Source organism: Anarhichas minor, unplaced genomic scaffold (genome assembly GCF_050575085.1).
Source record: "Anarhichas minor isolate MPS153535 unplaced genomic scaffold, ASM5057508v1 ptg000010l, whole genome shotgun sequence".
NCBI classification, from domain to species: Eukaryota; Metazoa; Chordata; class Actinopteri; order Perciformes; family Anarhichadidae; genus Anarhichas; species Anarhichas minor.
The window spans coordinates 2,871,515-2,886,987 of NW_027466456.1; the positions used below are offsets into that span (position 1 = coordinate 2,871,515).

At 44.4% G+C, this 15,473-nt stretch overlaps 1 protein-coding gene across 1 annotated transcript; it reads left to right on the forward strand.

Moving 5' to 3' along the window:
• The first annotated feature begins 663 nt into the window (after positions 1-663).
• hapln4 (hyaluronan and proteoglycan link protein 4) lies at positions 664-11,070 on the forward strand. The gene is made up of 7 exons (XM_076088552.1): positions 664-1,008; positions 2,050-2,182; positions 5,351-5,540; positions 5,792-5,964; positions 6,126-6,241; positions 7,438-7,624; positions 9,709-11,070. The coding sequence occupies exons 1-7, from the start codon at positions 880-882 to the stop codon at positions 10,098-10,100; spliced, it is 1,320 nt and encodes a 439-aa protein (XP_075944667.1). The 5' UTR covers positions 664-879; the 3' UTR covers positions 10,101-11,070.
• Positions 11,071-15,473: the final 4,403 nt, after the last annotated feature.

The following is a 15,473-nucleotide window of genomic DNA, read 5'->3' on the forward strand; positions in this document are numbered from 1 at the left end:
GCTGGAGACCCAGGCCGTGTTTGCAGGGTCACTGGAGGGAAGGGAGGCCCGGGAGAACCAGAACCCGGACTGAGCGGGGCAGACTGTCGGACCCTGCTGCTGTAAAATGAGAGGTTTTCTAAAGGGACTCTGGTGTTTGGAAACACTACCACTATTGTCCACAGAGGCCGCCAAAATCAACACAAGATGAAAGTTCCTTGTAGTAGCTTTAATAAGAGTAACAATACTAGAATATTTAAAGACTTACATTGCAATCTATATATTATATTATTACCAAGTCATAATTCAGAACAATGGAAGCTGTGATAAAAATGTATAATATTTCCTTCTGAATTTTAGTAGAAGCAAGTTGAGTTAAGCATGTAATATTTCAATTGTGCCTTTATATACAGTTACAAGAGTAATATAGGCTACTAGCATTCCACTTCCGATTTTGTTTATTTATATAAATTACCATTATTATAAAGTAATACAATGAGAACATTTGTGCTGAAGTCTATTCTTTATCACTCTTCCTCAGCCATTAAGCTGTTAGGATGAATTTGATTCATCTATTTGACATAAACTAATCTTAATCTGCAGCCATATTCTCAACACGAACACTTCCATTATTTCAATTGATCTTTAATAGCAAGAAACGTTTCCGCCTGAAAGTTAATGAGGTTTTCCTGCATTAACTGCTACAAACTGTGTGACACTCAAACCAATAAGTGACACTCTGATGGGCTCCAATAAAGACATCCACAAACAGTAAATCAGTGCGACATCACTGCTGCTATCCACACTGCCTGCACAGGCAAAAGTCTGCTGCGTCATCGGAGGACTGCGGGACCCACAAACACCGGTGGTTCCCCTGCAGTGCTGGAGATCAGCGATGGGATGGGGAACAGACAGAGAGAGACAGGGAGGGAGAGAGGTGAGCGCTGCTGCAGAACAACATTGAGCACAGAACGACGCACAGCGGCACATCTGCTCCATCCCGGCATTAATCCTGTTGCGGTAGCCATGGTAAGTTCACTTCTGTGCTCCATTAGTACGGCTCTGCTCTGCGGTTCTCGGTGCTGCGTGGGAACTGCAGGGGTGTTAATTGGACTAACCTTGAGGAAAAAAAAAAAAAAGATGCAGCAGGGATGTTTGTATAGTGTGCAACGTGCATGTAAAGTGGCTGCTTTAGTTACTCTGCTTCACTGGGGCCTGTTCAGACGTTATGTGCTGCGGTGGATTATTCTCAGGTGACACTGACAGTGCAAAGCTCCAGCGATGCTCACAGCTGCAGCATACTGTACATATTGGCTCCTGTAATTTGTTGTTATGATGATACAATGTAGCCCAATCTATATGTGTCTGAGCATGTGTTTGAAAGTTTGTATTTTGCACAAGGGTTTGCGATCCGTCATGGGTCAAAACACACACGTCTGCAAACCGTTGTGCTCCGAGCAACCACTGCACCCTCATCCATAACCCGGAGAGAGCTTGTAGCAGTAATGAGTGCTTGACCAGAGTAAGCAGCAGTGGCTTCTAGCTTTTCAGCAAGGTGATCCCTCATTGGTCACGGCCAGGGGAGGTAGTTCACACACTCTGATGAGAGTTTCAGAATGTGCTGTAGTCTCTTATACAGTGACTGTGAGATTCACCGGCAGGCCGTTTAAAACTGCTGTGTGTAGCAGACTGCGACATGAAAGCGTAACTCAAACCAGAAGCAGTCGGCTAAACTTATTCGTCTTTATATTGTTTTGAGAAAGCTGAACAAATCAAATATCTGCTACTTTTTGTTTTGATCACTGACCAGCTAAACTAGGAGTTCTCTGCTGGGGTTTCAGCATGAATGAGAGGCAGGGGACAGCTGTAGATTTTACCCAAGTCTTCACATCGCTGGTGCCACTGTCATTAAGTTAAGCCCCTTGTTTCTGACACTGAAGATGTCAAGCTACTGTCCTTGGTACTCTTCACCTTGGTCTCGATTGTGCCCCTGGAACGCCACTGTCTGATTTCTTCGTTTTCATTTAACCTTTGATAACCACAGTTCCTCTGTTGTGTCCCTTCCTGCAGTTCTTAAACCAGCTGAGGCCTCTGGCCTTTGGGAAAATGTCCTTTGTGGTTTTCATCCTGACCTCTGCCGTCTCAGTGGCTTCCCTGCCTGCTGACATGGACAAGGGAAGGAGGAAGGTGGTGCACGTGCTCGGTAAGGAAAAGCATTATTTCTTTCCAGTTTCTCGCAGCTCACAGCAGCAAAGTCAGGAGCTCTGGATTCTGTTCTGATCTGCATCGCTGTGAAATATGAATACTGCAGAGGTTACCTTTGGAGTTACAGAGACTATGTTTCTGAAACTAGGACAGCCCTGACACCTTTTTGTCTCATAACATCATTATGGCTAATATGTTAGCAAGCAGCTACCTATTCACACATTCAGCACATGCAAAATGATCATCCGATAAGAGTTGTGACCACCTGATGAATGTAAGTCTTATATTCACTCTCCTTCTGATGAAAAAATATCCGGGTCTTTAGAAGTTGGACTTTCTCGTCAAGCTAGTCCCTTTGTTTGTCTGCTGTGTGTCTGGTGCTGGACATGTAGCATAGAGCGGTTTGATCAGATCACTAATAAACGACTGGCTGATGCTTCTGAGCTGCTATCTTACCATGACAGTGTAACGCATGTAGAGGGGCTCACTCTCCCATCTTCAGATCCCAACGCGTTTCAACACAAGCACTGGAGTCGCTCATAACATGGGGTTGTTTGTCTGAACATCAGTCGGTCGCAGAAATAATGATTCTAAAAGTTTTGATTCAACAGCACTCTGCTTTCATGGCCGCTGGTGATAAACAACTTTGCAGAGAGCCGCAGTGACATGACTAATTGCTGGCTGGCATGGATAATTGTTGGTGCCTTTATCTGGTCACAACATAGCAGAAAACCTCTTGCAGCCACTCATTAAATGTTTACACCACACTTGTTGTGTGTGTGTGTGTGTGTGTGTGTAGTTTCTGGCTGCACTGGCACACACAAACAGCATCTGAGCGAATGTCTGCAATAAATGCAAATCGGTCTTGTTATTGCCCATCAGGAGAAGAGGCCTATGGTTACCATTAGTCTTGGGTCATTTTGGTGAATTACTCTCGAGAGAGAGGTTGAGGTTAAAATTTTGAGTGGGGTAATCTGATGATAGATCTGGTGCAGAGAAGCGACCAACATCCTTTTTTTCTTCTATTGATATGCTGGACAGCACAAATACACAGCACGCGATTTATTCTATTTCGCGGGGCACCTCACTGCGTGTGGTATCCACCACTAAGAGAATCAAGCATTTTATTTTACGATTTGAACAAAAGTTACAAGTGTTGGCTGTGTCAAGGGTGATTGCAAACAGCACTACAAGGACTTGACTGCACATTATTTTATGGCAATGGAGAATTACTCATATTGGCTCGTATCCACCACTTTCACACATTTCTGGCCAAGATAGTAGCGCTGCTCGATGTCGAGCATAAAAGTTATAAAAGCCATTCAAAACCCATTCGCAAACTAGAATGCAGATCTCTGCCAGATGTGACTGCAACAACCACTGCTGTAAAGTTTGATTGAATGAATTACAAACCACAATTGCCACCTGTCTAGACCGCAAACGTGTCAGACTCGCTTTTCACTCGCAAGTCTCAAGCAACAGTTTTGCTAATCCATGGATTTTCTTGACAAACAAGCTTTATTTTGATGCTTTTTTTAATGCACTCCGGCACCTTATTTACATGCAAAGTAGCCTTCATGTCTGTAATGATTGAAACGTTTAAATGTGTACACCAAAAACTGTAGCTTACTTCCCAGATTAATTATGAATTGCGGTGTAATGAATATACACGCTCTGCCATTTCTCCTCTTCTGTAACTTGTGTTTTGGACAAATCTCACATACAAACATAAAAGTAGCGAGCTTCACTTCAGCTTACATTTATTGTGACAAAATATCAATATCTTACAAAATCATTTTCAGGGCAACACTCAGCATGTGTCACGGGAGTTCACGGATAGGACCCAAACGCAAGACCACAGGAGACAGAGTACAGCAAAACAGGTTTTATTGTGTAGGTGTGTGAAGGTGTGGAGCCCGAGGTCCGACACCAGAGAGTAGGCAGATCGACGGTGTGAGTCCCGTGGCTCGACACCGGAGGGCTGGTAGCTCGACGGTGTGATGTCCCGTGGCTCGACACCGGAGGGCTGGTAGCTTGACGGCGTGATGTCCCGTGGCTCGATACCAGAGAGTAGGCAGATCGACGGTGTGAGTCCCGTGGCTCGACACTGGAGAGCTGGCAGCGTGACGGCGTGTGTAGTCCGCTAACACAACGGAGGGCAGAGCGGCGGTGAGTAGTCCGTTAACACAGAGGGCACGGGGGATTCCCGGACCGACGGACACCGGAGGCAGGCGCTCGAGGGAGTAGCTGCAACAGGGTTGAAGCGGGTGAAAGACGGTTAAAGACGGTACGACCTGACAACCCCAGACTGCAGGACCAGAGTTTATATATTGTCAGGGGACATCGTTAGTGGGACCTGAGTCTGGTGTGTCAGGCTGCAGGAGGGAATTGGCTGGAGTGGCTGCAGCTGTGTGGCAATGGGAGGTGTCTGGTCTGACAGGGATCCTGACAGCATGTTTGTTAAGCCTCGACAAACTGAGCCGGTGACACCGACGCCTGTCACCAGAGCAGCTCACTCTTGCCTGCATGCGCGCGGGGAGAGAAGAGAGACGCTGACTGTGTTTATGCTAAGTAGCAAGTTGTTAAAACGATCTGAAAAGCTGCGAAGTCCAGCGAGAAAGTCTCCAAGTCGGCAACACTGTGTGTGCGTGTGTGTGTGTGTCCCACAATAAAACGTGATTTATAAACATAAACTTTACACATAAAAGTTGCTAGATAGTTGAATATTAAAGAAACATTTGGATAAAGCACATGGCAATAATAACTATTTTAATAGTAATAAATTACAACCCCAAAAATATATATGATAATAACAATAAAAAGAATAAGAGGAGTGCCAAATTCCGCCCACAACGTCGAGGCTGTGTAACGCTTCATGTTGACTGTTTACCACAAGAGGCCATTGAGCGTACAGGCATAAATGAGCACAAAAAAGATCAGGCTGATGGGTCCAGTAGTATGTGAGATTTGCCGTGGACAGACAGACAGACACAGAGATGCACACACATACACACACACACACAAATACATAATCTCCTGGTGTAAACATAATCTCCTGGTGTAAATAATAAAAATAAAGTATGAGCAAGCAGACCAGCAAAATTACAGTAAATGTTAAATAGTTATCATTCCCTAAATACAGTATTGTTTTTTTTCTTCCCCACAGAGGATGACACCGGAGCGGTGATTGTGCAGACAGCTCCGGGTAAAGTGGTGACACATCGCGGCGGCTCCATCACTCTGCCCTGCAGATTCCACCACGAGCCGGAGAACACCGACCCTGACCGCATTCGGATTAAATGGACCAAAGTGACCGATGCGCTGCAGTTCGAGGACGTCTTTGTGGCACTTGGAAGGTAAAACCGTCATTTGTCAGTCAATCCGTTTGTATCTGTAGGTTTTAATTACATGTGTCTGCCTCATACTATAGATGCTTAGCATACAGTCACAACGTAGTAATTCATTTTCAAATACATCACATTCACAAAGTCCACTTTAATAAAGTTTCTCATGTCAATTATTTTGCTCAAACGGCGAAAATCATAGAAATAAAATATTCCATTTCTATGATAAAAATAAATATTTTGCATTTCTAATCTCTCTCCAGGCAGCAGCGTGTGTTTGGAGCTTATAAAGGCCGTGTGTTTTTGGAGCAGGCGGGACCAGGTGACGCCTCGGTAATCATCCAGAATGTCACGCTGGAGGACTACGGACGCTTTGAGTGTGAAGTCACTAATGACATGGAAGACGATACGGGATTTGTCAACCTCGACCTAGAAGGTCAGGAATTAAAGAGGCAACTGGAAGAGATTTTGTTAAAAGGCTGACCTTTCTAAAGCTCTACTGGCTCTTGTATAAAGTGTTGGCCAGTGAGATAGACCAGTTCCTATGAGATTAAAGTGAAATTCATACACTTAAAAGTATGTTTCTGTCACCGTTAGGAGTGGTGTTCCCCTACTACCCTCGTGAGGGGCGCTATAAGCTCAACTACCACCAGGGGGAGGATGCCTGCAAACAGCAGGATGCCATTCTGGCCTCTCACTCTCAACTGCACAAGGTGAGTATACGCCATAGTCTGTATATAAGAAGTTGACGTAGTCACCACGACGTCACCCATTGGCATGTGGATTGCCGTTTTGAAGCCTCGAATTTGGCATTTTTGCCGATGCCGTCTTTGTTTTTTGCAACCAGATGTAACACGAGTGGGTGTAGCTACAACCGAGCGCTGAATAATTTTTTTGTAGAATTGTTCCAATACTGATACCAGTGCTGGAAATGCCTCTGATCCAAGCTAAGCTAGCTGCTAGCAGCTGGTGGGCAACACAGTCCTGCTTAGCTAAATAACATAGCAAACAGCTAATGTGCGGAGGTTGCATTTGATTTATATTAGGATGTGTTTAAGCAATGCGTTGGTACTCGGTATAAAACGCAAGTTCAGGTTTTGGAATCGGTACCGGGAAGGAAAAAATGGTATCGGAAAAGCCAACGAAAATGTTAATTAACTTTCATGAAAGGGTTAAAGTTCTAAGAAGACAACACGGACAACTCCCGGACCGGACAACTCCGTCGTAGCGACCTGTCAATCACAAGGTAGCCCCGCCCTAAAGCATCCCCTGCTTTATGGTCTGTTTGACTCTAAATGGACCATAATTTACTAAATGAACATCATGCTGTATTGAAGAAGACTTAAAACTACAGAGTGAGACCATAAACTCATGTTTACAATGTTTACTGAGGGAATAAATCAAGAGAGAAGTAGAGTCATTTTCTCATAGATTTCTATACAACCAGAGGAGTCGCCCCCTGATGGCCAATAGAGAGAATGCAAGTTTAAAGCACTCAAACATTGGCTTCAATTTTCAGAACCAGAGGTTGCCGGCTGTGGTACAAATGTCCGTCATGTCATGAGAGACGGTGGTGGAAGGATCAGATCACCGCCAAGGATTTATTACATATATTTGCTTTTGATCATGCCTTCCATCGCACATTAATTTATAGCCCATTTTTTTTGTTTTAATAATGCACTTACTGATTATAACCCTCAGTCATAAACTGCTTTAGAGCAGCAGTAAGTCTGATATAAGAATATGCATATCACAGTCCAGACATTTAACTGCAGGCCCATTATTAAAAAAAAAAAAACATATGCATTAAAGTCCAGAGTAATGGAGTAATGTCAGAGGCGATAAACCTCTTAATAATGTATTTAATCCTTCAGTATGACCCACTGACGTACATTATCTCCCTCCACAGGCCTGGCTGGAGGGACTAGACTGGTGTAATGCTGGATGGCTGGAGGACGGCTCGGTCCAGTACCCTATCTCTCATCCCAGAGACGAGTGCGGCCGCAAGGACAACCCCGCTGGCGTTCGGAACTATGGCTACCGGCACAAGGAGGAGGAGCGCTATGATGCCTTCTGCTTCACTTCCAAGCTCAACGGTGAGAAACAGAGAGAGCCGGCACGCGGGTTGGCGGCCATAGTCGCGTGCACAGGCACGTCCGTATCTGAAGATCAGAAACACTTTGTAGTCCATCTACATGATCGTACGACTAAATACAAACATCCAAATGAGTACGCAGCATCAGTGGCTAATGAGAACAAGACAGTGGCGGAGCTGGATTGTTGTGGTACTGTATCGAAACAGGATACATCACGAGTGTTGGACCGTGGGGAAATTATAGGCCCACGTCTCTGATCTCTCTGGCCTCAGGCCATTGGATTTAGATCAGGCCTTGTTGATTCGGCCCTGCCCGGGCCATAGTGTCCTCTGGGTGCCAGGCGTCGGCTTTCATCTCCCAGCTCTTTGATTCACATCCCATCCCCACAGAGAGTCTGCTAGTGTCTCCGTCACACACCTCCAGGTTCAGAAGCTCAGACAAACTCGGGGAAGTCGGCGGCTGGATTTGTTTTTACATCACTGACTCTGTAGTCGAACATGTATGAGGGGACAAAGGAGTAATACAAGATTGGTAACACTTTCTTTAGCTTTTGCACCGCGAGTAAAGGCATCAACCAATCATATTGTATGGAATTGGATGATTTTTGTAAATAAGAAGTAGGCGTGGTCCTTTGGTTTGTGGACTGCTGTTCTGAAGCCTCTAGGTCGCCAGTTTGGCCGTCGCCATCTTGATCTTTTCCCACCAGTGAACGGAATTGCCCGTATTTGCAATACTCTACGAGGATTGACATACACGCCATATAAGGCAACCTGTCAATCACAAATGAGCCCCGCCCTAAATCATACCCTGCTTTATGGTCTCTTTGACTCTAAATGGACCATAATTTATTAAAGGAGAGATTGAGACCATAAACTCATGTTTACAATGTTTACTGAGGTAATAAATCAAGTGAGAAGTAGAGTCATTTTTCTCATAGGCTTCTATACAATATATGTTTATGAAACAACAACATGGAAGCATTTTCATGTAGTTTGTTCGTCACGCTCCCGGTGTGTGAAGGTCTTAACTCTTGGCAAGAAAGCAAATATTTCCCAAAACCTCTCTAACAACTCCTTTTAAACATTGACCCGCTAGTGAAACATACAGTATACCGTTGGTTAAGAAATTCAGTTTGGGAAATACATGAAATGGATTCTGCCAGAGCCTCTTTGAAGCTTGAAAGAGAATCGAAACCTTCTCATGCATTATAAAAAGTGAAAGGATTTCTTTTTTATTAACTAGATAAAAGACGAGGCTCTTCAGGGAATCATAAACAATTTTGGGACAGTCTAAACTGGAGCAAAGAAGCGGTGCCAGTGCTTTTCCTTGGCGAGTATGACAGAAACCTTAAACGATTGCTCATGGCTTCCCCTGTGTGTTAATTATTGTGGACAGTCTGTTGTGGGCAGGAGGTTTCAGCAGTGGTCGTGACCGATACTGTTGCTCAGTCCAGCTGGAAGGTATTTACTGAGCGTCCCCCGGGGAAATATGAGACAATATTCTGCCTCTCTAATAGCCAGCAGTCACATAAGCAAGCATAACAATAGCTGAGCCAAGTGCAAAGCTGAGGTTGCGGACGTGATTTTCATGATAGCGGTTGTTGCTGTTTGGAGAAACAGCCAACCTCTATTTTCTTGGGTAGCTTCTTCATCCTTTGCTTCTTCCTTTGACAAAGCTTAACTCGTGATTCAGTTCAGTTGAAGCAAGTCATCCAATCAGAACACCAATTTCCTTCATACTGCCAGGCGAAAAAAGTCTCCCCGGAGGTGAGATGAAAGCAAAAATGGAAGCGTTTTAAGAGTAATTTTGAGTTAGAGCGTATTGGCTTTCGATTTTCAGAAGCTGCCCAGACGGTTGTTGGAACGGTTTTGATATTCTGAACACAGTCGGACAGAGAAGCCGGGAAACCTGTGAATATCTTCCCTCAGGCCTCGGCGTGTCTCTGGGGGCTTCACTCTCTCGTTCACTCCTCTCTCCTTCTTTCCTTTTGCCCTCGTGAACAATGCACTCGCCCTGTTTTCCTGCACCTTTTCAGTTGTTGTTACCACAAACATCCTCCACCCTCTCCCTCTATATCCCCTCAGGCAAAGTGTACTTCCTCAAACGCTTCAAGAAGGTGAACTATGCGGAGGCGCTGAAGGCCTGCGTTCGAGACGGCTCAGCGGTGGCCAAAGTGGGTCAGCTGTACGCCGCGTGGAAGTTCCAGCTCCTGGACCGCTGTGAGGCCGGCTGGTTGGAGGACGGCAGCATCCGGTACCCCATAGTCAACCCCCGCTCTCGCTGTGGGGGATCCCAGCCAGGCGTCCGACACCTGGGCTTCCCTGATAAAAAATTCCGCCTCTATGGCGTCTTCTGTTTCCGCAAGAACAAGGACGAAACAGCAGGCGGCACTGAAACGACAAAAAGCCCCGCAGAGAGTTTGACAAGGATGAAGAGCGGCAACAGCATCCCCATCAATGCCACCACGGTGATTTAAAGTGGAGAGACTGGGGGTGAGATTTAGGATTTGACAGCAACAACTGTCGCCACAGCAGCCGACTCCATTCATCGCTTTCAAAGTTAAACGCTCGCAGACATGATGCGCTCATTTGCAGATTTGTTAGAGACAGGAAGCGAGGCTGTGGTAAAAATGAAGGGTGGCATCTTTATTACCTCCAGCCAGTCAATCATCTTAAGGAGTGAGTGTGTTAGCGCATCTGTCGCTGGGAAAACCAGGAGGTTAAACAGCAGCTGTATCATCAGCCAGGCTCACATCAGATCAGAGAGTCTGCCATGAATATCCTTGTTTGTGTGTGTGTGTGTGTGTGTGTGTGTGTGTGTGTGTGTGTGTGTGTGTGGATCATATGTTGGCCGCCACGCTGTGGCTCTTGAGCTCCAGTCTGAGCCAGAAACCCAGCGCTATCTCCGGGTGAGACAGGATCATCTGCTCAACAAAAATAAAAAGTAATGTAATTGCCTGTTTCCGAGTGCCGAGCTTGGTTAGCAATCCTCTGGCACAATGCGAGTCATTTTCCTCATTAACTAAGACCTGGCAAATCTCACCATCAGAGCTGAACAAGTAGTTAATATTGCACTAGCTCTAAAATACTTGCACTTTGAACACACAGAGCTTTATTCTACGATAGCCTCTTAGCTTAGACTAAAGCATGTGTTGCTTGAGAGTAGATGCTGAGGCTGAATAAGCAGAGATGCAAAGCTACAATAATTGCTATTTACCTCACATACTGCACTTCTTCTAAGCTACCTGGGCAACAAGATGCACTATAAATGGTACACGCAGCATCCTTTATCACAGAGTATGTCTGCCACTACAGAATGGATGAATGTTCTTGAAAGCTAAATAAAAGTCTTAAAAATGGTTGTGTTTGGGTGCAGTTTTTTTTTCCCTGAATGAAAAGATCTACTGATGGTGGAGAAATAAAAAGAAACTTGATGAAATGAGCAGAGAAATACAGCAGATGCACTTCCATAATGGTCTGATGAGTTAAATAGAAATGGACTTCATTCATACGGTGCTTTTATCCAGAGAACTTTTCACACACACACTAATGGCAGCGAGGAACCATGCAATGCGCAGGCCTGACCACGGCGAGCGATCGAGGGCTCAGTGTCTCGCTGCTGCAGGACAGATCCGGGAATCGACTCGCTGACCCCCGAGTTTAAATGGACAACCCGGCTCTACCTGAACCACAGCCGCCCCGTCTGGCCTCTTTCAGTGTCTCTAAAAAGTGCATGGAGAGGATACGCGTTGAAACAAGATGCCACGCTACTGGCTCTCTGGTTCTCAAGTTGACAGTTGACGGCGGTTAACGACTGCATTGAAAATAGGACTATTGAATATAATATGTGGTTATGTCACTTGTTATAGAATGATTATTGTGGGATATAAATATTTCTAAATCTCACGTGCCCCCTAGTGGCCTTATTTGAGAAACACTGTAAGTGGTGCTTTGAGCTACATGCTAACATCAGCGTGCTAACATGCCCAAAATGACAACGCTAACGTTCGGACGTTCAGCAGATGTCATGTTTACCATTGTTTATGCCCCCGCAGTTTAGCCTGTTAGCATGCTAACTTTTGCTAACTGGGAATGTCACCAGTTTTGAAGATATTTGGTCACAAAAATAATGAACAAATGAATTCATTTCCGGCCTGATGTTGGTGCTTTCATGGCAATGGTTTTTGAGAGATTCCAGGCGCATAGCGCTAAAACAATAATCAAAAATATATACAAAGCAGCTCACTTAAGAACACAAACCAAACTATTTATGTTTTGATAAAGCAATCATTTTTATGTTGTTTTCCCATCACTCTCGCGACTTTATGCTGCACAGGACGCGAGTCTGCAAACAGCGCAGATGAAAGTAGCTGGTTCCCTCGCTGTCGCCCGCAGCTCTTCATCTATCAGCTCACTGTGGCGGCGCCTTCTTGTTCCATTACTGACAGAATTATTTCAATCAGGAGAGACAGGTAAGATGAAGAAAGATAATTGTTTATTATTAGCGGATGATGAAGTCTTGACAGAGTCTTTGGCGCTTCGACTCTACGGGGGGAAACCTATGGGTGACGTCACGGAGAGAATCGATGGTCGTCACAGACTCCCAGTTGGTAAAATATGAATATTTCAATACTTTCATCAGACACCATTGTGTTACCTCATTTGGCGATAGGCAAGGCAAGGCTTATTTGTAAAGCACATTTCAACAACAAGGCAATTCAACGTGTAAAACCATTAAAAGTTTTAAAACATAAGACAAAAGAAAAGGAGATTTAAAAACAGGAACATTGATTGAAACATTAAAAACAGTCATTTAAACACTAAAAAGCTAAAAATAAGAAATAAAATACAGTAGTAGTAAAATGCAGAAATGCAGGAAATTGATTAATATCCTTGAATCTGGTTCAATTAAAGGCAGCAGCAAACAGACAAGTCTTCATATAGAGACTAACAGAGATTTATCGAAATGAAAATCATCACGATTGCCACTTTAAGATACCTAACGAGTCTCACGACACTTTTAAACTTTGTGTTACCTGAAAGATTCAGTAGCTATAAATCAACTGTGTGAGGAAGAAACCACAGTTCATGCTGGAGAACGTGCGCCACTGAGAGGAGACCGCTGAGCGCTGAACTCTGGAGCTCTGAGTGGGAACATGTTGGAGCGGCGCCAACCCGGCAGAACAAAAACCATGTCATCGTCATAGCAACTGGCAGCATGTGATGAAAGTCGGGTTCATCGTGAGTCGAACATCACGAGATATTAGCTGTGAGTGATGAACTTAACCTCTAAAACTAAAAATAACAACAACCACAGTCACAGACGTGAGTCAGTACATGTATTAACGGCTCTTTTTCTTTCTTCTTTAAAATTTGTCGACAGATAAAAAGATTCTCTGAGACGACCTCGATGTTTTTAATGATTACACGTGCACTCTCACTCGCCCCCGTCGGTCTGTGCTGCTGTGGGAGTTTAGAGTCACAGACACTAAATTAATAAGCAAAGTCCCGCTTCGTTCATAATTCATGGAGGTTTATGTATTCCGCATTTGAAGTAATTTAGATGTTTTTTGATGCGCTCAGGATTGTGATGGTAACTCATTTAAAAATCACTTTGCATGCGAACTCCGTCTTACGTAAGAGCGAGGTCATCACAAATAACCGCCTCTCCTTCACGTTTGGACTGCTAGCACGCTTCTGATGACCAGATTTGTATGCAGCAGGCTTTTGTTCACAAGAGGAACAGTATAGCTGCATGTCGGATCCACGGAGTGCTCAAAAGAAACCCACACATCCCACAGATGGTGAGCTCAACAGGCCAGACAGTAGAAAATCCTCCTGAGGCAGAACATTAGAGAGGCACTGGCCTTGATTAAAGCTCCCTCACGCTCCCTTTATTCAATGATAAGAGAAACGCTCGACGTAAAGACGGGGAGAGAAGAGACAGACAGGTAGGAGGGCGGTGTGCAAAGACGCACCCTTTAAACTAGTCTGCTTTCATTTCAACGGGCCTCCTCGTCGCCTTTTCTTCTGAGCATGAAATGGAATTAGGTGACCCTACAACAACAGAGGGCCGCCACACATTAAACACACAGAGATGGGACGGCGCTGGCTTTCTCTGGCTTCTAATTTATCAAACTCGTGACAGAGGTCAGGGGTCAGGGCCTCCGAACAGGCCCGAGGCAAACGCAGAGAGGCGTCACAGAGAAGTGACACGAGAAAAAGAATGAAGCAGGATTCATAGCCGTCAAATATATTGATAGGAAGGAATTTAAAGGCTTCACACACACACACATGCTGCTGGTGCACCGCACAGGTGTTAACACTTAAGCCTGATTAGACCTCTGCACAGACTGACTGACTGGCATCACCCTGATTCTCCTGGTGTGTGTGTTTTTTATTTCACCTATCTGGGAGGGTCAAATTACACCTTTGTCGTTCTTTGAGCTCTTTCACAGCAGATGTTTTAACTTGTCAGAGCAGGAGAATTACAGGTGGAACTAGTAGCATTAATGACGACTGCTCTCTGTTTGAGCGTGCAGGAAAACCAGCACCCTGAATGCAGCCATCGTTAATGTGATTAGTCACACGCAGTCAGACAGGAAGTGAAAACACCCGTTTGGTTGTGCACGGCTTTCAATATCATAAAAACATTTAGTAGTTAAAACCTTTTAAAAACACTAGCCCTATTTTTAGGCTTCTGCTCGAAAATTGCATACCCATACTAAAGAGAGTGTAGATCTCTAACTACAAGGTCTATTTTAATCATTTTGATGGTATAATACAGGTAAAACTCGTGATACACTTGTTCAGCTGTGTAAATATTGTGTATATGTTACTGGTTAATAGTGAATGAAGATGGAACACAGCTCAAATTGAAAAGTTTCAGGTTCGCCTGAAAAAAAAGCACTTGTATTGAAGATATTTATTTGAAATAATGCAGATACCAGCCTAAAAATACGCCACAGTCATAGCACATGTTTACAGTCTCCACAAACAGATTTGACTTCGATTGAGTGAAGCAGGCCAGCATAATAGAGGTCTGAGTACGGACAGTCAAGCCAAATTCTCATTTTTGGAACCAGCTGTTGCGCTGCTCTATTCTAATTTGATATACTATATAACTATATATTAACTATATATTCACTTGTTTTATCACTAAGAGTGTTCAATACATCATAATAAAGCAGCAGTTTGGCATCATTTTGAGCCATTTTGCGCTCTCATATCTCTCCTCCATGGAATTTTCTCCTCTCTGTCTGTGTCTCTGTAAGCCTTTGTAAGGCCTGTGATTGGCGGATTTCATCATGTGACACCTTGTTCAATGCGGAAGAGACTCACAAAAGCAGTAGGTGGGTTATTTAGTAGATTGACAGACTTTTAGCCACTAAAAATCTCGATCTGTGCGGCACAACCCCCACGCGTAAAATCATTGGCCCAGCAGGCAAATGCTGACCATTTCGTCATAGAAGCTCCCAGGACCTCCATATTCTTACAGACAGAGAGTGCAGGGCACGGACTATACCGCAGACACGGATTACAATGGATGTCCTGCGTTTTTTGTCACGAAAATCAACAAAAGGTACGCTGCGTTTACATTTTTTTTGCTGTGGAGCGGCTTGTTGTTCGTTGGCTTTATGTATGTAACTTTTGAATGGTTTGACGGAGAGGAATTTAGAAGATGTGATTCGACTGGCGGTCGAATCCTCGTGCTTTTTCATGTATCCATCCGCCATGATAGCTGCCAGCTTTGTGATGGGAGATGCAAACGGAGTGCATAGGTCGCCGATTTGTGGCGAAAAATACGTGATATTGTGGTAAATCTTCTAGTTGCTTATATTAGTTGGTAT